At 35.6% G+C, this 23,655-nt stretch overlaps 2 protein-coding genes across 2 annotated transcripts; both read right to left on the reverse strand.

The window, feature by feature from the left end:
• Positions 1-265: 265 nt before the first annotated feature.
• On the reverse strand, positions 266-10,738 carry LOC131850364 (multivesicular body subunit 12A). The gene is made up of 6 exons (XM_059200582.1): positions 10,510-10,738; positions 8,164-8,440; positions 6,448-6,664; positions 5,853-5,975; positions 1,038-1,428; positions 266-568 (listed from the first exon to the last, which is right to left on the reverse strand). Exons 2-6 carry the CDS (start codon positions 8,372-8,374, stop codon positions 482-484), a joined length of 1,029 nt encoding a protein of 342 aa, XP_059056565.1. The 5' UTR covers positions 8,375-8,440; positions 10,510-10,738; the 3' UTR covers positions 266-481.
• Positions 10,739-12,947: 2,209 nt separating this feature from the next.
• Positions 12,948-23,611, reverse strand: LOC131850354 (uncharacterized). The gene is made up of 8 exons (XM_059200571.1): positions 23,384-23,611; positions 22,948-23,274; positions 21,739-21,906; positions 21,175-21,263; positions 20,605-20,724; positions 14,038-14,139; positions 13,812-13,881; positions 12,948-13,443 (listed from the first exon to the last, which is right to left on the reverse strand). Exons 1-8 carry the CDS (start codon positions 23,504-23,506, stop codon positions 13,267-13,269), a joined length of 1,176 nt encoding a protein of 391 aa, XP_059056554.1. The 5' UTR covers positions 23,507-23,611; the 3' UTR covers positions 12,948-13,266.
• Between the last annotated feature and the right edge of the window lie 44 nt (positions 23,612-23,655).

Raw genomic sequence — 23,655 nt, forward strand, 5'->3', positions numbered from 1 at the left:
CCATTTGATTTCCTTGTTGTTAGTGGGGACCATTAATAAATAATATTATATACGCGAAAGTTTGTGAGTATGGATGGATGTTTGTTACTCTTTCACGCAATATCTACTAAACTTATTGTGATGAAACTTTACAGTAATATAGCTTGTATATTAGAATAACATATAGGCTTTTTCACTTCACCCGGGTGACACCACCGGCACTGCTAGAAAAGAATATTGAATATCACACAATAATCTGTATTCGAAAGTAGAATATCTCTTTCTTTTTCTCCTTCCATTGTCCCACCCACCTTCGATACTACAACAACGTTGATCCGAATTTAAAACAAATAATATATTTAAAATTAGTCGCGGATCATTTTCAGTTCTGGCGAAACTCCGGTTGGGAACCACTGATACATACCAAAACCATTCTATTACAATAATAGCAAATTTGGGATTGTGTACCTTAAGTCTGTTAAAATTAAGTCGTATATAGATCTCACGTCTGTCGTTCTACTGCGAAGTTGTAAGAATAATCTCGGTCGAGTTCAAAGCGCGTGCGCCGCTTTATCACTGGCAACTGTGTCTGTAATGGAAAAATTTGTATTTTGTAATATCATCAATAGCTGAGGATTTTGAGGATGCAATGGCTTATTAGGGCAACGCAAAAGCAATGTAGGTTTCACTGAGCTTGACTTTGTATAAAGAAGGCAAGCAGTTTACGTGGTGTTTTGGATGAAAGTCAGACATAAAAGTGATACTACAGAGTACAGAATTGGGTTTAGGACAGGAAGAGGGCTTGATAGTAATGGGGAATATTGATACCATTGCTCAAATGTATGGTTGTCATGTCAGGTTGACTTCCATGCGGTTCCCCAAAAAACCACAGCAGTAAACTTCTGAGGAATTCGGATTCCTAACTGACCTAACCTTATTCTGATTATATTAAATTCTTCTAGTGAATTACCAACGTATAGCATTAACGAAGTCGGTTGCACCAACCATTATTATGGAATAAAAGAAGAGAAACATCACACAAAGGAGTATTGACTTACCAGTGCATCATTCGGAAGTCCTCTCAACTTGGGGTTGAGCACGAACGGAACGCCATCCATTCCGTTGTACAGCCCTAGCGTCTGGTAGTTGGGTGTCTTAGGGAGCGGCGCGGGGCCCTTCTTGCGGGAGAGCGCGGGGGGCGAGGCGGCCGCGGCGGGGGAGGAGGCGGGCGAGGGGGCGCCGGGCGGCGCGGGGGGCGACAGCGGCGGAGGAGGGCGCGGCGCGGGCCGGGCCGGCTTCACGTTGTACGAGAGGCTTAGCGCCTCGTAGTCATGGTCCGACGTGAACTCCTCCACCCGGGGGTACGCATTTGGGGACTTGAGGTTGAGGTTGTTCAGCTCGGCCACTATGGGGGACAGTTTCGGCGGTCGCTCGGGCACTGGACGCAGTCTGTGAATGTGAACATGTGCTAGATAAATATAACATATACAAGATTATAAGTGTAGTACAAAAAAGCTATCTTATTGCTAATCAAACAAATCCTATGAAGAGAGGCTCATACCGCATAGTACGAATTTAGTTAATAATTTCTCACGCCAAACCCGCCCGAGGCAGCTTTCCCCAGCCAAAGGGGACCTCGCAGACGAGGATCCCCAGTTTCAAGACGGGACGGAAAGATCGCGGCAGGAGCGCCACAGCTTCCAATCGCAACCCAAAGGGACGCCCACGTCCCACAGGGAAGGCGAAAGGAAGCTGCTAACACGCCCACACGCAAGCAATGTATCAGAGCCAACATTGTCCAGGTCAACTTACATCATGCTATGGCAGCAACAGCGGTCATAGAAAACCTCTTCCGCAAAAACGACCTGGACCTTGCTCTGATACAAGAGCCATGGCTCAACAAAGCCACGCCTTTAGGCCTCAATGCCTCAGGTAATATTCTTTTTAATACCACTGGCACTAAACCTAGAGCATGCATTCTTTTTAATAAGAAACTAGATTTTCTGACTGTTCCAGAACTATGTACAGATGACCTAGTGACAGCCTTCGTCAATTTCCCTGGATGCACAGGGTCAAAAGTACTGGTCTGCTCTGCATACCTACCTGGACATGATGAAAACAACAAAATCATCAAAGACCCGACAACCGGCCTACAGCCTGTGGTGGAATACGCCCGTAAGCACAAGGCCGAACTCCTCGTGGGCTGCGATGCAAACGCCCATCACACAAACTGGGGAAGCTCTGACATCAACACCAGAGGTAAGTCACTTGATGATTTTATACTAACCAACTGTCTTCAAATCCTAAATACAGGGTGCACACCGACGTTCGTCACTGCCACAAGACAAGAGGTACTAGATATAACACTCGCGACCGACAAACTGGCCGAATATATCACTCATTGGCATGTCAGCAATGAGAACTCCATGTCTGATCACAAGCACATCAGATTCACAATTGAGGCTGCAACAGACTCAAACCCCATACTCTACAGAAACCCAAAGGCTACAGATTGGCCTAAATACAGAGACAGTCTTACAAGCCTAATTGCGGACCTTCCGAAGAGTATCAAATCTCCTCTAGAACTAGAACTCGCTGTGGACATACTTCTAAGTGGCATAATAAGTGCCTACCAGAACAACTGTCCCATCAAAACCAAAACCGCCAAATGTAAAACACCCTGGTGGAATAAGAGTCTAGAAAAGCTGAGGAAGAAAACTCGCAAATTATCCAACAGGGCTAAAAAGGGACCTTTCGAATGGGCCCAATATAGTAAAGCCCAAACGGAATACTACTGCGAAATTAGGAAAGCCAAAAGAGCATCATGGCGTGCTTTCTGCGAGGAGATAACTCAGACTCCCCAAGGATCCAGATTACACAAAATGCTTGCCAAGGCGCCAAATAACCAAATTGGACTTATGAAAAGGCCCAATGGTACCTATACGACATCAGAGGAAGAAACTCTACAGCTGCTATCTACAACCCACTTCCCTGGCTCGGTTCATATCTCAAGAGATAAGGAGAACCCTCCAAGCTCACATCTACAAAAGCCCAACCATGAGGCGTGGAACAGAGCTGCGAGGATTTTTCGACCAAAACAAATTATATGGGCTATAAAATCTTTCAAGCCATATAAATCATCGGGAGAAGATGGAATTTTCCCGGCCCTGTTACAACAAGGGCTTGACATCCTATCTCCCTATCTGGTAAGAATATTTAGAGCCAGCTTTGCCTGGGGTTTTATACCAGAACCATTAACGAAGGTCAAAGTTACCTACGTACCGAAAACCGGTCGAAGAGACTACTCGCAGCCAAAGTCTCACAGACCTATAAGCCTAACCTCTTTCATAATAAAAACCATGGAAAAGGTTCTGGACCAACACATTAGAGCTACAATCCTCGAAAATGCTCCCCTGCACAGGAATCAACATGCCTACCGCAAGGGACATTCCACAGAGACCGCCTTGCTCGAACTCACCGACAAGGTCGAGAAGGCCTTTGAGGACAAACAAATAGCTCTATGTGCATTTCTCGATATTGAGGGTGCTTTTGATAACACGCCCATAGAGACCATCTCACAGGGACTCATCCGCAAGAAAGTGGATGAAACCACCACTCAATGGATCAAAGCAATGCTCTCAAATCGAACCATTAAAACTACTCTTCACAACAGTACGTTAGAAATCCGACCTACCAAAGGATGCCCTCAAGGAGGCGTTTTATCGCCACTGCTGTGGCTACTAACGGTAGACCAGCTCTTAGATGTTATGACCAAAAACCAATTTGAGGTACAAGGCTACGCAGACGATTTAGTAGTCATGGTCAGAGGGTTCTGTGCAACAACAATATCAGACCGCATCCAAAGAGCACTAAACATCATAGTTAAATGGTGTAAGGAAAATGAATTATCAGTAAATCCTGATAAAACAGTAATTGTTCCGTTTACAAAAAGGAAGAAACTTGACAAACTTGTCATGCCTAAAGTAAATGGAAGAATATTAGAGTGCTCCAAAGAAGTCAAGTACCTGGGCGTAACCTTCGACCAAAAACTGACATGGAACACACACATAGACAACATAACTCAAAAGGCGAAAACATCCCTAGGTATAAGCCGACGGGTAGCGGGGCCCAGATGGGGAATCAACCCCAAAATTGCCCTATGGCTTTATACAGCAGTGGTGAGACCACTTACCACCTATGCCTGCGCAATCTGGTGGAGGAAAACCCTCCAATCCACAGCTGCCACCAAGCTAAACAGCCTACAGAGAATTGCTTGTCTGATTATTACAGGAGCCATGAGCACCACGCCGGGAGCAGCTCTAGACGCATTATTGGACTTGACGCCCCTTCCTCTATTCATACAGGAAAAGGCGAAAGCCAATATGCTCAGAATAAGTTCCCAAAGGAGGATATCTTGGCATTCCCTGGCCATAAAAACTATACAAGACTCGATTATGAGTGATCCTATTCTGGGAATGCCTGAAGACAATATGGCACCACAGTGTAACTTTGTACAATATTACAAAATCGAAATATCTGGAAGAGACGAATGGCAAAATAACCATATACCGTCTCACTCAGAGCATGACCTAGTCTGGTTTACAGACGGGTCCAAAATAGGAGATGATGTAGGATGTGGAATATGTGGTGTAAAACCCAAAATCTGCAACTATATAGGCTTAGGAAAATACGCCTCAATCTTTCAGGCAGAGACTTACGCCTTAATTAGATGTCTGGAAGTAATCCTAAGCCTCAACTACATCAATCAGAACATATACATTTATTCGGACAGTCAAGCTGCTCTACTAGCACTTAACTCGTACGAAATCCGTTCTAAACTTATTAGAAACTGTATCCTGCTACTAAATGAAGTAGGAAGCAGAAATAATATTATACTGAGATGGGTCCCCGGGCATTCAAATATTGAAGGCAATGAGAATGCCGACCATCTGGCAAAGTTAGGGGCAAAAACCGTCCAACTGGGCCCCGAACCCTTCTGTGGTGTGCCTCGTTGCCTAAAACTGGGACATCTCAAATTAATAACCAAACGAGAAGCACTGAATCACTGGCAAGAAATGCCAGGAGTAATACATTCAAAAGACCTTATATCGGGCTTCTCGACCAAATACTCCAATAGATTACTGCAATTGAGTAAAAACAACATATGCATGATGACTAGGGCCCTCACAGGACACTGCAAATTGAACAAGCATATGGCTAAGCTAGGCCTATGCACGACAAGTATCTGCAGATTCTGCCAAACTGAAGAGGAAACGCCGCTTCACATCCTATGTGGTTGTAGCCCACTCATGCATAAACGAAATATCTCCTTTGGAAAGTTTACACTCTTTCCCGAGGAGATAAAAACGATCGCTCCTAAGAATATCCTTCAATTCTTGTCCCTGACGGGTCTAGGTAGCGAACTCTGAAAAGGGCGAGCACAATAGATCTATGTAGGTCGCAGTGCTACAGGTGCTACACATCTGACAATAGCCCAAACAACCCAATAAAAAAAAAAAAAAAAAAAAATAATAATTTCTCTGGCACCGATTTTACTGATCTGTCTACTAATCTTTATTTCAATACTGTACCAGACAATTACTCACTACTGAGTAACAAACATCTATATATATTTTTACATTAGTCCAATAAGTGGACGCAGAGTTCCACATGTAATAGGAACTATTTTTTTAAATATGTTACAGCAGGGGTGCCAACCGTACGCGCATTACATACGAGTGTGTACTAGTATGGAACCTACGAAAATTGGTAGAAGTATTATGATGAGGTTGACTCTCTAGTCAAATTCAGCCAATGTAGGAGATTTGCGTTTCAGGGTTGTCAACCCTGGATGTTAGTTATGGTGGTGGTACCTCCTGGCTGCTTCCGGCGTGACGTTGCTGACCACGTTCTCGTACTCGTTGCCACGGTGAGTGGGCGACGTGTCCGCGCTGCCACCGCTCACTTTGTAGCATACCATCTTGCCGTTTACCTCACTGTGAACAGTTTTAAAATAATATTTGAAGTATTTAAGATTTTTATATATTTAGTAAAATCATTGACAAACAAATTTATTAAATATCTAACAAAATATATTAACGTGCTTACCCCTCCGTTTCAAATAGAGATCGAAATTACGACGGCTTGAGCCGAACTCTTCGAACTCCTAGGTATTTAAGTTCTTCCGCGGATTCGGAGTGTACAGCTACTTTAATCTTTACTCGCCCTCTATCTTACCCGGCTAATACAAACCCCTGGGAGCCTTGCCTCATATTGGACCCTGAGCTGAAGTTCAAACCTTTAAGTTGAAGGTGCCCTTGACTAAAATCGTAACCTTCAGCTGCTACAAGTCCTCCGCGGGTTTGGAGTGAAATCTTCACTCGTCCTCTATCGTTCGACGCCTTTACAGCCAATAAAGGCCTACGGTCAACTTCATTAGGACAGTTCGAGAAAAGAAAACATGCTTACCCGGCTAATATAAACCCCTGGGGCGCCTGCCTCATCTTGGAGCAGACGATGACGTCAGTGACGGGCGGCGCGGGCGAGCACGCGGGCGGCGCGACACGACGCGACACGCGCGTACACACGCGCCGCTTGCCCGCGCGGCCCGCCACGCTGAACCCGGCCGGGGCTGCCTCGCGCTCCCCCACCACCATCACGCCGTCCATCACGTACCCGGGCACACCTGCCGACATCACTCTCACTCAAGTACTTTGTAGGCTTCCGACATCACTCTTAGTACAGTACTTTGACGACATCGGTGGTCTACCGGTTTGGCACGACGCTTTATTTCCGATGGTCGCGAGTTCGACTCCTCGCATGATGATGTCCGAGGTTCTAATCATGTAAATCGGCGACATCAGCTTTGCTATTGCAATGACAAACTCTCACTAATAGCTGGAAAGCTACGGTGCCAGTATTAATAATTTATACTAATATTATATTATAAAGAGGTAAAATTAGTATGTTTGTTTGGAGTAATATCCGGTTCAGCTGATCCTATTTTAAAAAATGAAATGGTGTGTGGGTATATCTGTTATAGAGCAAGAGCCCATGACGGGCAGACCTTAGTATTATAAGTAAATATGAAAGAAGAAAGAAAGACTGGCTGAAGGAGAGAAATTGTTATTAGCGAGGCCTATTGAACCGATTGTTAGTAATTTACCCTGTTAGTTCAACCCCGCGCTCCTAGTGAATTCACAACCAAGGATTGAGTGATAAGATTTCAATCATATCCATCTCCCTATCAGTGCGTCCCACCAGCAGTACCTAATCACAATTTCATTATCCTATTAATATATAAAACTAATATTTGTGAATGAATGTTTGTTACTTTTTCACACAAACGCTACTAATAATATTATATCCTACGAATTGCCTTGAAATAGTTAGTCATAAACAAAAAATATTTTATCCAATTTGGAGTTATTTCGCGAAAGTCCAAGTATTAACAGTTCCAGTTTGGTCACCGAACAGTCAACACTAAGCTTCCGATCTATATCCGAACTAATTCAATGCCTCATGATGCCTCGTTCAGATGACAAACCCATTTTGCAATATGGATGTAGACTAAAAACTGTACTATACAATTTTATCACCACTAGAGGAGGTCGTAACGCTTCCAAAAGCGGCAATCAGGTTTCCTGAACATTTGTGGTCAAGTTCTATATAGTTGTGGAAGACAACAAATATTTAGAATTAAACAAAATAATATAAATAGATTGAGTAATACGCAAAAACATCCGTATTTAGCATCATAATCTACGGAAATTCGAGAAGGAAGACATTCGTCGCGGTTAACTGTACACCATTCTTATACATCAATAGCTATAACTGTGACCATTAAATCAAACTGTATCATTACGGTGGCGGAAATTAGCGCAATCACGGCACCCGTCATACGAGAGTAACCACAACAGATTCGACCTTCGTTAGAATTAATGAATGTGAACGCGCCAGTATCTGCCGCGATACGAATACAATACAGATAATCTTTATAGTGCACTTTGCAAACAACTGTTGAACAGCTTCAAATTATGTGTGTATAGTAACTCATTTCAATTTATATTATAAATAAATCGCACACATGATGTCTTTTAAGCCTTCTGTAATATTAGTATTCATCCCTATACAATTTCTAAACATTCTTGTTCTACTTACTCACTAGATAGTTAGCTAGCTTACCTTCAGTCTTTGATAAGCAGATATAATGACTAGGTTTCTTTGTGAAGAGACCATTTTGGCGCAGCAGTCCAGCGTCGGCGTCCTCGTCGTAGGTGCGGCTGACAGGCCAGTAGCCGGCTGGACACTTGGCTACACTCTCCACAATCTGCAGCGACAGCAGCGGCCGCTCGTCCGGCAGGGCGCCGTCGAGAGCGCTCAGCACTTTCGACATTGTTGACTATGTCATTCTTTGATAATTCAGTCTTCTATTATTGCAGTGGATTGAATGAAAATACCCCTGAAATTAGATATAAATTAATTGTTACAGATATATGAAAAAAAATACTCCTTCTGATAAGATTAGATTCCATAAAACACTGACTTCAAAGATAACAAAATAGTATAGAAACTACAGAAAATTAAATTCTGTTGATTAGTTAATTAATCATCAAAATCAGTTGATATGCTCTTTTATAATAGTAACAATAATTAATAACACAGAACAATACACACAAGACCATCTACTCCCAAATAAGCAGAGCTCCAGTTATGGGTAACATATGGACAACTGATAGAAACTTAAATATATAGATAATAGACACAGAAAACACCCAGATCAGGGGAGAAGAGGATTGTTAGTAATGTGAAATAATAACCCCATTCCTAGGAATGTACCATGTCAGGTTGACCTCCACATGGGTCCCCGTGGAAACCATAATAATAAATTCATGGTGAATTTACCAAGATGGGCTAACTGACCTGACTTCTAGCTCATCTTATCATTCTCTACTGGTGCCCCACCAGCATAAACCATGTGCATCATACTCATGAATAGAAATGTATGCACCATGCAAGGAATCAAATCTGTCATCATAGGAAATTAACTGGAGAAGCCCATCAATAATATTAAGTTTAATGTTATATAATATAAGTTTCTAAACATATTACAAGTACCACACCCTATTAATTTCTGTTAATTTATTTTAGTTTATCTAATACCTAATTTGATAAAAAAATCTATAATAGTTATATTCAGTTTGTTTGTATTTGAATAAATATTACTTTTAATATATTAGAACAGTTATTCAAAATTACATTGCAGGATAATATTTCTTATGATGAAAGAGAGGAAAAGATCCAATGACATCAAAGCAATTAAAAAAAAATTTGATGAGTGTAGCTGCAAATAGAAAATCTTAGAGAAAGTCGGAGGAGACTTTTATCCACATGGGATCATATATAAAGAAACCAAATTAATTAAACTTCAATATATACTTTAAATTGTAATTATATGATGGAAATAAAGCTTAAATAAATTAAATAGTCTATCTTTATATGAAATTTTGGTAGTACTTTTGTATTGTAATTGCAAAATAAATATCCAATATTTGCAGGGCCAAGATTATTTTCTATCAAAAGTAACGTAAAGGAAAAGTGTATACAACACATATTTTGCTGAATCATGTTAATCTCCTGATTCACCTGTTGAATCAGTTCACGACTTAATTATTACCATGACACTGTGTAATTTCTATAACATTACCAGTATATAAATTTTGCTTATAATCCCATATTATAAAAAGAGTGAGTGACAATTTTAATGAAAGGTAAACTCCGATATCATTACACCATTTTGATAAATTGTTTATCACATAGATTACCATAGTATAGATTATCATTGTGTAATAGAATATAATAATTATTTATTCAAATAAATGTAAATTTATTCATTTTTTAAAGGTCAAACTTTTTTAATCTACAACTCATTTGGAAAGCTTTCTTATCACAAGAAGAAGAATGATTCCACACTAGTACTTACAAGACACCCTTGTCCTACTCCAGTTTTATATGTATTAATTTTATCTAATAAAAGTCACTATGTTAAAAAGTAACTTATATAAAAAATAATATTAAAATTACTTAAACTCAATGTAGGTGAGCACTACTACTCTTTTAATATCACCATAATAAATGTGAGTACTGTATTTATCAATCAATAGTACTATAAACTACTAAAAGATAGGGTTCCATTGAAGAACATTAATTGATGAATGACCCATTATGTATGCACACAAAGACAAAACATCAAGTTGAAACAAAACAAACATTGAAAGAACTCTAGTCATTTGGAAAATAATAACACATAACACTGTTACAATTATTTTAAGATCAATTCGCAATGTTACCCGACAACCTACTTGGCACTATTCCATGTAGCAAGTGTCTCCAGTGCATGCAGACAGAGGCAACAATTAAAAACAATTGTCCAAAGATGAACGATATATCGACCATTGACCCCGCAACTGATGAGACATCTCGGGTGCACTAATATAATTGTACCGTTATCTATCCTTAAAATAAACTTACGGTAGTCATGACATCACGTGTACAATAGAACGGAATTCTTCGCCCAGGCCTAGACCTCCTTTTTCTTCTCACTTGCAAGTGTTACAAAACAATACGCGACCATGAACTACTAGTAAACTTCAAATAACAATAACTAAAAATATAGAATAAAATTAATAAAGAAATGAGATTTAAGAAATAACGGGATAATATTTTAATTTAAATATTTTGTTTAGATGGCTGAAATATTCTTTAAAGAATATTTTGACACAAAACTGAATACGAAAAAAACGTAAGTAAGAGCAATGGAAACACCAACTAGGGTAGCGATGATAGATAAATCAATGTTTTTCAAAAATATCGATATTTTTACATCGTTGTCATGTCTTCGATAATATCAAAACATTCATGTTAAGTCACCATAAACCTATAAAAAAGGTCATTCGAAATAGGATTACCGATAATCTATACAAATTCATTCGAAACTCAATCATGATGCGTCTCAGGCATGCATCAGTTAGGATCTAATAATTTATGATCTAAAAAAAGTATCCAAAACAAAAATGGATAAAATTCCATGTAAGTTCATCGCCGCCTCGATAAAATCATCATCACCATCATGGCTTTTCATATATCCCTAAATTAGGGAGATCTATATGTTGGAAACTAAAATAACATGACATCATTTGGGATGACTACATATACTATAAATCAATATTTGACTTAAAAATGATTATATGTACTTGGAAAGTGACCGGAAATAGTAGACGATAATTTTATGGATATTATTATGAGTATAATAGTAAAGTGTTTGACTGGTACTTTAATGTTAACGAGTAGATATCGATAACCAGTATGTGTTGCATCCCTAATGAAAGATTGTCACAGGTTAGGTTCTTAGCTGTAAGATATATAGAGTATTTTTATTCGTTATCTTTTAATCAAATTCATTGTATAATACAGAAATAAGAGTTATGAATGGTAGACTGATGACTAATGTATGAAAAATTATTGTGGTAAGAATTGCTATGATATAAATGAAATATTTTGTGATATGGCTTCGATTTTGTAAACAAAGTATCGAAATTCTTATCATTCGTAGTTCATCTCTTTCACGAATACAGACGAAACATTAAACAATTAATTTTAGGTCCTTACACTCAATCCAATTTTAATGGCAACACAGGTCATAAAATTCAGAAGAAAAAACCAATTATGTTTACTTTTCTAGCTCTGTAGCTTTATTATAGAAATGTTATTTCAAACTAGAAATAATTATAATGTATATGTATATAGTAATATACTTATTTAGATCTAAGTAGTCTTGATTTATCATGAAACTTGGACGTCGGTAATATTTAATTGCGATACTAGCGCCGAGTGGATTGCGGAATTTAAAGGAATTCGTTTTCCTTATGGGGCGGAGATATTATATTAGGCTTTGTCGTACTGGCCACTTTGATCTCAAATATGTACGCTTTAAGTATGAATTCCAATTTCAAATTTATACAGCTATTTGCTCATGCATTTGTTTTTCGAAAATCGTAATCCATATGTTTTTTCCATCTTTGATTTGTTCTTTGCGTCACTCAATTTACAAAATGGAATACTTAAAATATCGCGTTATTTACAAGTAGAAGTTCCGCCGTGGTACCAGTGCTGCAGAAACGGCTCGAAAGATTATATTAACTAGTAACTAATATATTAGTTGCGCACCTAACAGCTATCAACGAACTCACACAGATTAATGAAGAAATTATTAAATTCAAGCTATATAAAATTTTCTTAATTTAATTGTACTTTCTTACGGTTTTTCCACGATTTATTAGTAATATTTATTCAAGTGTTAATTAAATTAATTAATAAATAACAATAATAACGTTGGAGTTGTTATAAGTGGTGTACACTTTAGTACTTTGTGGGTATAAATTTTTTTGTATTTTTCTATAGAAATCTTTTAATGATGAGTTGGAGAGACTTATCTCTTGTGTGCAATTTAAATGATATTGTAGAAGGGTTATAAAAATTACGGAAATATTTGCAACATGGTTTATTGTATCGAAGTACATAACTATAGAAACTAATGCAATGCAACCACATATAATATCTAACAAATATCACTCTATATAGCACTTTACGAAATTAATCGTGTAATAAATTATGCAATCTAGTTATTTACATTTATTTTTTAAAATATTTCATTACATTATTATTCAAATTCATGTCATAATTAATAATGGTATTATCGAAAGCATGAACATAATGTTAATGATTTAAAAACACTCGAATATTTTTATCACATCTACTTTATGAAATAATTGCTACCAAGTTATAGTAGAACTCGAGTATTCACAGCGATGTTGCCAGACTCTACAATATTAAATTACAACAGCAATTGTTTCAATACTATTGGCCACAGCCCGCATTTCTAATACATATGTCAAAGAAGTTTGCAAAGAATTTTGCAACCAAGTAGAGTATGTAGTAAGTAGAGTAAATAAATAAACAAAATTTAAGTTAATATGATCTACAATTAATGTCAAAAAGGTTGTAAAGAAAATTAAGACATTTTGTAAACTTCACTTACTGTCGCTCAGCTGTGACATTTACACAGGGAAATGATGTGACTACAAATAAAGCTCTTTGTTCTCACATTTCCTTGTACCTACGTCACAACTAACAGAATGTAGGTGAATTTGTAGAACTAATTTCATGTTCACGTTTGAATGTCCTTTGCTTACAAACTTCGTGCATACTATATTAGGATAATAACACAGATCACTCCAAAACTTTGAAGGGCAAAGGAGTAGTGTCAGCTGTGCCTGATGACGAACTAAAGTATGGAGACACGTCGGAGAGGTAGTTTCGAGGTAGTAGTCCAATCAGGAGCGCTATTTTAGCTGCGATAGGAGCCTTTTCTGCATCATCAATTATAGTGTCTTGGTCGGGCATGACCTATAACAGATACAGTAAAGTGATTTATTGCTCGAAAAAAGAATTACAGAGGGAACTCATTCATATAGTTTCCACAACATCACATTTGCAATAACCTGTTTAAGGTATTACATCTCATATATATATTTGATCAGAGAAAAAAACGATAAAAAAAAACAGACAGCTGAAATATACATAAGTAAAAGTACAAATTTATAAATTTAAACAACAACAAGTATGTTGGTATGTTAGACTCCATTCTCCGCAATTAGCCTCACATTCGGGCCGTTGTGCGTGTAACAACAACAAGTACAAATGTATTAATAAATTTGTACTTAGTTTCATTTTCTATTTATTTCATATCCCGTAAATGCATATTGTTTTATTACCTTGTCAGCAATATGTTTATGAATAAGTCCATCGCCGCCAACGTAAAATGTCGAGAAGCCGTCATACCATCTAAAACATAGATAACATAGTTAATTATAAAATTCATCCATCAATTGGATGCAATTAAAAAAAAATGTACCCATAACACAAGCTCTGTTTAGCTTCGGACTAGATGGCGCTGTGTAAATTGTCCTGAGTTATTATTATTATAACAAAACAACTTACAACTGCTGATCATGAAACACCTGCTTCATATTCCAGAGCTTGTATTTCCAGAACATGAAGAATACTTTTAGTGCTGATATTCCTCTGACTCGCCACCTCATTCTGAAAGTAGTAAATATGTTTTTTTAATATAAATAAACATAGAATAATATAAATGATGTTCATAGGTATGTGTAATAATAAAGGTATAATAATTATAATACAAACGACAAGATATTTATAAATACGAGGTTCATTCTATGCCTATTTGAACACTTGAGCCACAAGTGTTCTGTTTGAATTATGGCATCCTTTCATTGAATATGATTTTCAGAAAATTAACAAAACATATATGTATTTTAGGAAGAGACGATGTTCCATTTTAAATCGTATTAAAACAATACAAGGAATGAAAAAAAATATTAAAAAATAAACATCAAATAGTTAAGTTCATAGAAACTTTATACAGAATATTGAAGCCATTAAATTGGGTAATATAAATAACATTCTCAACATGAACATGTTGAGAATGTTATTTATATTACATTATGTGTAATAATAATTATTATATTCCAGTGCTTCGTTCTCGATATATATATTTACCATGTAGTTTCTTCAAATCACTAGGCAACATAACGCATTTTTAGAGCTAGATTCTAAAGCCTAAAATAAAAAAGAAAATTAAACGTTTCACTGTCAACACTTGTCATACTCTATAGACAATAGATTGATACTTGTCATTCTTTACTTTGCGTGGCAACTATTGCATCATAATTTTTAATTGTTCTTTAATTCTCAGTATTTTTTAATTGAAAACATATAACATTGAGTGTTTTTAGCATGCCGAAACGGAAAAATGAAGACAAAATACAGAAATACAAAAATAAAATACGACGTCTTGAAGAGAAACGTAATAAAGCTCGACGACGTAAATCATCATATTGCGTCTCAGATTCAGAAGAATCTATCCAATATAAACAGACAGGTAAGTTTTATATAGTAAATAATTACAGATATGCAATATCCCAATATACATTACAAAGGTTACGGGTACAAAAACTTGAACATGCAAGTTGCGTCATCCCTAGAAAATATCGTTGAGATATTACAAAGGTCGTCAGTACTAAAAACATGCAAGTTGTGTCATGCCTAGGGAATGTCCGTGAGACATTACAAAGGCTATTTGCACTAAAACTTGAATATAGAAGTTGCGTTAAGCAAGGCGATTATACTTAGTATAGTTACTATGAAAGGTGTCTGTTCTAAAACTGGAACATACATGCTGTATAAACCCTAGGGAGCATCCGAGAGATGTTACGAAGGGTATCACTATAAAAACTTGAACATGCAAGTCAAATTAAGCCTGGGAAGCATCCGTGAGATGTTGCGAAGGCAATGTTTACTAAAAACATAATATAAAAGTTTTATTAAAACTGATAAATTTAAAAAGTGGCTTTTCTAAATTTATTCACGCCTTTCAGATCAATCTGAGGAAAACAATTATACAGAATCTTTAATAGATGCTGTATCTATATGTTCACAAGGGACTAATCTGCCCTCAGATATAGAAAATATGGACCCAAACGTTATACAACAACAACTTCACAGAGATACTCAGATAAACCAACCGGGGGGTCCACTGAACAGTGCACAGGTGAACCAACTTTAAATAGTGATATATTGCAAGCTCTTGGTGATGCCATGGAGGAAAAGCCTCTATTCGGTGATAATATCAATAATGAGTTAGCAAAACGATGGAATAAAATAGCGAAAAATGGGTTAGATAGAGAAGTAAAAGAGTCATTACTGAAGCAGTATTTAATACCTGATAATTGCAAAACTTTGCAAGCTCCTAAGCTCAATCCAGAAATCATGGCCACAATTTCTGATACTGGAAAAAGACGAGATAAGAAAATAGAGGCTGATCAACAACAGTTAGGTCAGGGGATATCAGCTTTGAACAAGGCACTATCCTTGACAATTACCGACACAGGTGATAGTCTAAATATAATAAAAATATTAAGTGATGCCTCAAAAATATTAACAGACTTACATTGTCACCTGACATTTAGTAGGAAGAAAATAATCTCAACTTCCTTGGACAAAAAGTTTTTAGAAATTATAAAAGATATAGATAGAGATGAATATCTCTATGGAGAGAATTTATCAGAAAAAATAAATGCCTTGAAAACCGCACAAAAAACTGGACAAACAATTAAAAAATCTGACAATTTCAAGCCCTCAAACAGAAGAACATTAAATCCTAGCACTTCGGGAAATTTCCGGGGCCTGCCTCGATATGCAGCACCAAAACCCTTCAACCGAGGTGGGCCAAAACGCCTGATGCAACGAAACCTTCCATACAAACAGCAGCATTATACAACAAGGAAATCCAAACAAGAAATGAAACCTCCTGCTCGGAAGTAATGGTATGTCATGGTGGCAGATTATCACATTTTATCCAATGTTGGGAAAAAATCACTGATGATACTACAATCATCCAATACATAAGAGGTTATTCTATACCTTTCACCACTTTACCATTTCAAAACATTATTCCAAGTTCATTTCAGTATAATTCTGATATAGAGAAGCAGGATATGAAAATTGCTATTACTAAATTACTTAAATTAGGGGCCATTTCTGTTTGTGAGCCCCATCCAGGTCAATTCATTTCCTCTATTTTTCTAATTCCTAAACCAAATGGCAGTAAAAGATTTATTTTAAATTTAAAACAGTTAAATAAGTTTGTAGCTACAGCACACTTTAAAATGGAAGATCATAGGACTGCGGCATCCTTGATAAATAAAAATAATTTTTTAGCAAAAATTGACCTTAAAGAATCATATTTGCTTATATCCATAAACCCAGAAGATCGAAAATTCCTTCGCTTTAAATATGATAGATTATATGAATTTAATTCACTACCATATGGCCTCTCCTCCGCTCCCTACATTTTTACAAAAGTCATGAGAGTAGTAGTCACATACTTAAGGAAAAAGGGATATAAGAATATAGTTTATCTGGACGATTTACTGTGCCTAGGCACTACTTACCAGTCATGTTTAGAAAATGTTAAACAGACTATTTTTACTCTGGAATGCTTAGGATTTGTTATAAACTATGAAAAAAGTTTTTTAGTACCTTCCAAATCTTGCAATTTTTTGGGTTTTATTTATGATACAAGTAGTATGACAATGCAATTACCTTTAGAAAAAAGATATCAACTTCAAAAGGTGACAAATAAATTCCTTAACATTTGTAAATGTACAATACGGGAATTTGCCCAACTTATAGGGTTGTTAGTGTCAGCCTGCCCAGCTGTACAGTATGGCTGGTTATACACCAAATATTTAGAACGTCATAAATACCTAGCTTTACTAAAAAATTTTAATAATTATGATTGTATTATGGATTTACACCGAGATACGAGGTTAGATCTTGAATGGTGGGCAAAAAATATATTGCTAGTATCAAAATCAATATTAGTCCGTAATTATGATATTGAAATTTATACTGATGCATCTAGAACGGGCTGGGGCGCGGTCTGTAATAACAGTAAAATTAATGGCGCATGGAAGGAAAATGAATATAAATTTCACATAAATTATCTAGAACTGCTAGCTATTTTTCTGGCATTGAAAACTTTTGTTAAAAACAAACAAGAAATTCAGGTTCTGTTAAGAGTAGATAATAAAACGGCTATTTCTTACATTAATCGTATGGGTGGTATTCAGTACCCACACCTTAATGACTTGGCTAGAAATATTTGGAAATGGTGCGAAGAAAGGAAAATATGGCTCTTCGCCTCTTATATAAAATCTTCAGATAATGTAGAAGCAGATATAGAATCTCGAAAAACAAATACAGATATCGAGTGGGAATTAAATTCACGCGTTTTTAAAGAAATAATAAATAAATTTGGTACACCACAGGTGGACCTTTTTTTGCGTCTAGGGTCAACACTAAATGTCCCTTATATTTATCCTGGAAGCCAGATCCAGATGCATTAAATGTAGATGCATTTACTGTAAATTGGTCAAAGTATTATTTTTATGCCTTTCCACCATTTAGTCTAATTTTAAAATGTCTAATGAAAATAAGATATGAAAAAGCCTCAGGAATCATAGTCGTGCCCTACTGGCCATCACAACCATGGTTCCCCGTTATGCAGGAAATGTTGGTTTCTGATTTATTATATTTTGGGCCAGATAAAGATCTGTTATTTTCGCCTTACAGGAGCTGTCATCCTCTTCACCAGCAACTTATCCTGGTGGGCGGAATCTTATCAGGCAATCTATGATAAGACAAGCTATCCCCACTATCGCTTTAGATACTATGATAGCTTCACTATCAAAACACACACTAAAACAATATGATGTAACCTACAAAATATGGTGGGCTTTCTGTCAAGAAAACCAAATTAACCCTTTGTGTGCCTCAGTACCAAAAATAATACAGTTTTTAACAATTCAGTTTGAGAAAGGCTCTTCTTATGGAACCCTTAATTCTCATAAATCTGCTCTCTCTCTAATAATTGGTTCGCGTATAGGGAGGGATGAGCGTATTAAAAGGTTGTTGAAAGGTTTTTACAAAACAAATCCTCCAAAACCGAAATACTCTTTTACTTGGGACCCATCTATTGTATTAAATACACTAAGAAAATGGCATCCTTGCATTTCATTACCGTTGGAAATTTTGACGAAAAAATTGGTTACATTACTAGCCTTATGTACAGCACAACGTGTACAAACACTTTCTTTAATAAAGATTAAAAATATATCTTATGTAGAGTCAGGTTTACATATAAATATCACAGACATAACTAAAACATCTGCGCCAGATCGTTCACAACCGGTATTGGTCTTACCATTCTATACCGAACCTGAGATTTGCCCATCACTTACTTTACAGTTTTACATTAATTGCACCAAAGATATAAGAGGTGATGTTGAAGAACTATTTATAACCACTAGAAAACCACATAGAGCGGCTACACCATCCACATTAAGTCGTTGGATAAAAAATGCGTTGACAAATTCTGGCATTAATACAGATATTTTTACGGGCCACTCTACTCGTCATGCTTCAACATCCATGGCCAAGATGAAGGGTGTGTCTATAGAGGCTATTAGAAATACCGCGGGTTGGACAGAGTCTTCGCAGACATTTGAAAAATTTTATAATAGACCCATTATGCAAAATACTAATATTTTTGCAAATACTGTTTTATCCGCAATGTGAGTGCTAACTATAGTACTTATATAATATTTAATATAAAAATAAGTGTGTATTAAGGGATAATAATGTGATAATAATTGTAACTTGTTATAATTAAGAACTGTGTAATGAAGAATTTCTTATATGACTGATTAATATGATTAATAATTATGTTTAAAGACTTGATAATGTTAATGTTAAAAATGAGAATTATCCATAATTTTAATTTTTGTAGTAAAAGACTGATTTATACCAAAAATAGAAAGATGTTTTATTACAGCTTATACTATCCAGTTGTAATATTAAGGAAAAATTAATCACAAACTCACTGAGACTCTAAATATCTACATGGTAAATATATATATCGAGAACGAAGCACTGGAATATAATAAATGATCAAACGAACTTACCTGTGATGTTCGATCATTATTATATGAAGTGCTTCGTTCGAAGATATATACCCACCCAGAGAACATATATAGTAGTAATACACCTGGTTTACTTAATCCCACCCTTTGAGTTTGTGATATAGTCTCTAAAGGAATGACAAGTATCAATCTATTGTCTATAGAGTATGACAAGTGTTGACAGTGAAACGTTTAATTTTCTTTTTTATTTTAGGCTTTAGAATCTAGCTCTAAAAATGCGTTATGTTGCCTAGTGATTTGAAGAAACTACATGGTAAATATATATATCTTCGAACGAAGCACTTCATATAATAATGATCGAACATCACAGGTAAGTTCGTTTGATCATTTATAATACAAACGACAAGATATTTATAAATACGAGGTTCATTCTATGCCTATTTGAACACTTGAGCCACAAGTGTTCTGTTTGAATTATGGCAGCCTTTCATTGAATATGATTTTCAGAAAATTAACAAAATATATATGTATTTTAGGAAGAGACGATGTTCCATTTTAAATCATATTAAAACAATACAAGGAATGAAAAAAAATATTAAAAAATAAACATCAAATAGTTAAGTTCATAGAAACTTTATACAGAATATTGAAGCCATTAAATTGGGTAATATAAATAACATTCTCAACATGAACATGTTGAGAATGTTATTTATATTACCTACCATCAGGTCCTAAAACAAGTATAAAATATTCATTATGATTTTGTTTTAATGTAATTGATATCGCAAACAAGCTGACGGCGCTGTGGGTTATTTCCAGAGTGTATGTATGTGTATATTACGTATTAATCTCAGAAACCAGTAGATTGAATTCTTTTTCCCAATTATTGAGGAAGTATGGCTATATAAAATTACTCATCAATCACTTGGTTCAGAGCTTCAAAAATAGGCGAAATTATGTGGATAAAGTTGTGCATATTAGCTAATGTGTGAATACTTACTTAACAGAGGAATCTTCAGGGTTTGCAGTGATCTTTAATATTTCAAAGCTCACATATGCGAATTTTAAATGTCCAACAGTACGCAACAATGCTATTTGCTTCACATAATGAAAAAGTCCTCTGAAAAAACAATAAACACATGTGCTTATTACATTAATAGTAATAGTCAACTTAGAAAAACTATGAGCATAATAGATCTATACAAATCGCAGTGTTACAGGTCATAGCACCTGATAATAACCCAAAACCCCTAATAAAAAAAACTATTGACCTTGCTATTTTAACTGGTGCATGTTTTGTGTCTAATTATGTAATACATTTGAAAATTTATATTGTATACACATTATTACACATTTTAGTATAGTAATAACTTTGATACCAATAATTATCAACAATCAATCATTTAGTTTACTTATGTAATATTTGGTTTTCATATATATATTAGTGTACTTCAGTCATCTGTCACTAGATTTGTACCACTTGCCATTATATCGCTGTGGTGTAAACTGTACTTTACTATATAATAATATTATATAGTGAAGTATATAATAATATATATAATAAACTTACACAGTTGTCATTCCTCTAATATTGTTTATAAACACCAAATTTGGGTGGTATATGGAGTAGTCTAAAGGCTTGACAAACAAATTTGGCATCTGAAATTAGATATTTTGCTTGTAAGTATGATTACTAAATAATAGCTGTAATGAATTAAAAAAACAAAGTGTTAGGACTATTAATATTAATCACTATTATTTAAAAGCAAATTAAGTCAACTTCAATGATCTCAGGAGCATAAGCAGTCAATTATAAATTCATTTGGATACTGTCATTTTTATGCATGTAACTGGAAAAGCAAACTGACATGGGTGTTATGGCAAGTAGTAACCATAGCCTAAATATTTGAACAGAATTACAGATTTCATGCTAGACCTGTTTCATGTAAGGCCTATATATATATCAAAGCAAGCTGCTTGACAGCAGAAGTAGATGAAACTGAGGTAACCAAACAACCTTTATATAAAGTCTATCTGAATAGTGCCATTCTCAGTTGCCTTAATGTTTTCATAATCATAGTTAACCATAAGTTTGTGTTCTAAAGAATAGACAAAAATTATAAAAAATACTGACAGTAGAGGAGAGCACATGAAACACTTTCATGAGTTGCTCTTCACTAGGCCTGCCATCCTGTGACTCTGTCCCTGTGGCTGGTGCGGGCGCTGGCGACGAGGAAGTGGGTCCACTGCAATATGCTACTGCTTCCCGTTCAAAGTCCGATAAACAAGTTGGTACTATATCCTGAAAAAAAGGTAATTTATAAATAAATTCTAATAAGGATTTTATGTAACTTTTACCAAACTAAGCAGAGCTTGTGTTATTGATACTCAATACTCAGTTTACAGCGGACAATGTTTATAATTGGTACATTAGATCAATATGGCCCCTGTTAGAGCATGCACAAAATTATTATTACAAATTATCAATACTTTCTAGTATTTATAACTTATATTTATGGCTATTTTCTTTTGTAAATTTAATGGCAAATACTGAATGGTTAGCATTAACCATAGCCTGAATACATCAGTAGTTTTGCAAACATTGTGTTATCATGTAACACCCACAATATCATATGCAGGGGACTCTTATATAATTTATAATAAAAATAATAATCCCCGGACAATTCACACAGCATCATCTGGTCCCAAGTTAATCAGAGCTTGTTTTATGGCTGTGGCTACTTTCTATGAGTATTTCATTATTATTTAATGACTAATCTGCATTCTACAAACCAAACTTATAACCATAAGCTGCTTGTCAGCTAAAATAATTGTAACTGATGTACCAATGCAGATGACTTTTTCCAGTCTACCACATGTGTTGTGCATAGAGATGATTTTAGATAACTTAGAATATACAATGAAATTATTTAAATAATAATACAAATTGAAATTACATGGAATAAATCTTCATGGAAACATAATTAGGTCATGCTATGCATACATTCCACACATATTTTGCAAGGTGAAGTTGATTAATGTATTTGTGTTAATACTATGTAATGTGATAAATACAGTTAAATAAATTCTTTTACCTCATACATAAAATAATTATTACAAGCATAACTTAGCTTATGCTTTAGATTATAATGATTATCTTATTTTATGTTTAAAATAAGTATATTAAATATGCCAAACAGGACTAACAGATCTATGGAGTAGTATTTAAATTATTGTCATGAATTAAAGCTCTTATTTATTAATAAAAATAAATAGTGTTGTTCTTATTTCCATTCTTACTTTGGAGAATTTGTTAAAAAACTGTATTGCATTAAATACTTACATAATTACCATATTTTGTGAAATCTATATTATTTAAACTAGTATAGGACATTTCATTTAAATTGTATGGCTGCGTTTTCTGCTCTATGTAGTCGTCATTAGTTAAATCCAAATGTTTTACTTCGATATGATTGTTCTGGTCATTGCTATGTATACAACTTTTGCCTCCTAGTTGATTTGTGTCTAATGTACTGAATTTATGGTTTTGCTCCACATCATGGCATAAATGAGCTGCAGCCAATTCATGGAAATAGATGTTATCGATGTTGCCTTCTGTGCCGCATTTAGGAGCAACTTGGCAGCTAGATATGCGACGATTGTTCAGCAGCTGCAAAAGAACAAGAACTCCTTAGAGCGACAACACGCATGTAGTTTTTCATCGATTGATTTGTTTATATTAATCGTTAAATATTGTGTTTGATTAATAGATTACTTACATCTTCCAGAAAATGTGCACGCACTGGAATTTTCCGGGACAACCGATTAGTGTGGTTTTTCGTGGAGACAATTCCATTTATAGGCAAAATCTTGTGGGTAAACGTACGCAGGCAAATGGCCATTTTCGCATCGATTGTAATTATACAAAATATGAAATTTGCGAATTTTTTGATAAATAATTAGAAGAAAATTCAGACATATCGGAATCCGCACCGCACAAATGACTTTGAAATTGACATATTTTTGATTGCATGACCACAATTATGACATT

This window comes from Achroia grisella, unplaced genomic scaffold, assembly GCF_030625045.1.
Source record: "Achroia grisella isolate CSIRO2021 unplaced genomic scaffold, CSIRO_AGI_Agris_v1 utg754, whole genome shotgun sequence".
Classification (NCBI taxonomy): Eukaryota; Metazoa; Arthropoda; class Insecta; order Lepidoptera; family Pyralidae; genus Achroia; species Achroia grisella.

Bases quoted from the DNA above. Each gene is read 5' to 3' on its own strand.
- LOC131850354 (XM_059200571.1), bottom strand. From the start codon at position 23,506: ATGGCCATTTGCCTGCGTACGTTTACCCACAAGATTTTGCCTATAAAT. The intron at 23,275-23,383 runs GTAAGTAATCTA...GTTCTTTTGCAG, and splicing joins GTGCACATTTTCTGGAAGAT to CTGCTGAACAATCGTCGCAT. The intron at 21,264-21,738 runs GTCAGTATTTTT...ATCTAATTTCAG, and splicing joins TTCATGTGCTCTCCTCTACT to ATGCCAAATTTGTTTGTCAA.
- LOC131850364 (XM_059200582.1), bottom strand. From the start codon at position 8,374: ATGTCGAAAGTGCTGAGCGCTCTCGACGGCGCCCTGCCGGACGAGCGG. The intron at 6,665-8,163 runs GTAAGCTAGCTA...TGATGTCGGCAG, and splicing joins CTGCTTATCAAAGACTGAAG to GTGTGCCCGGGTACGTGATG. The intron at 1,429-5,852 runs GTACCACCACCA...TCACATTCACAG, and splicing joins ACGCCGGAAGCAGCCAGGAG to ACTGCGTCCAGTGCCCGAGC.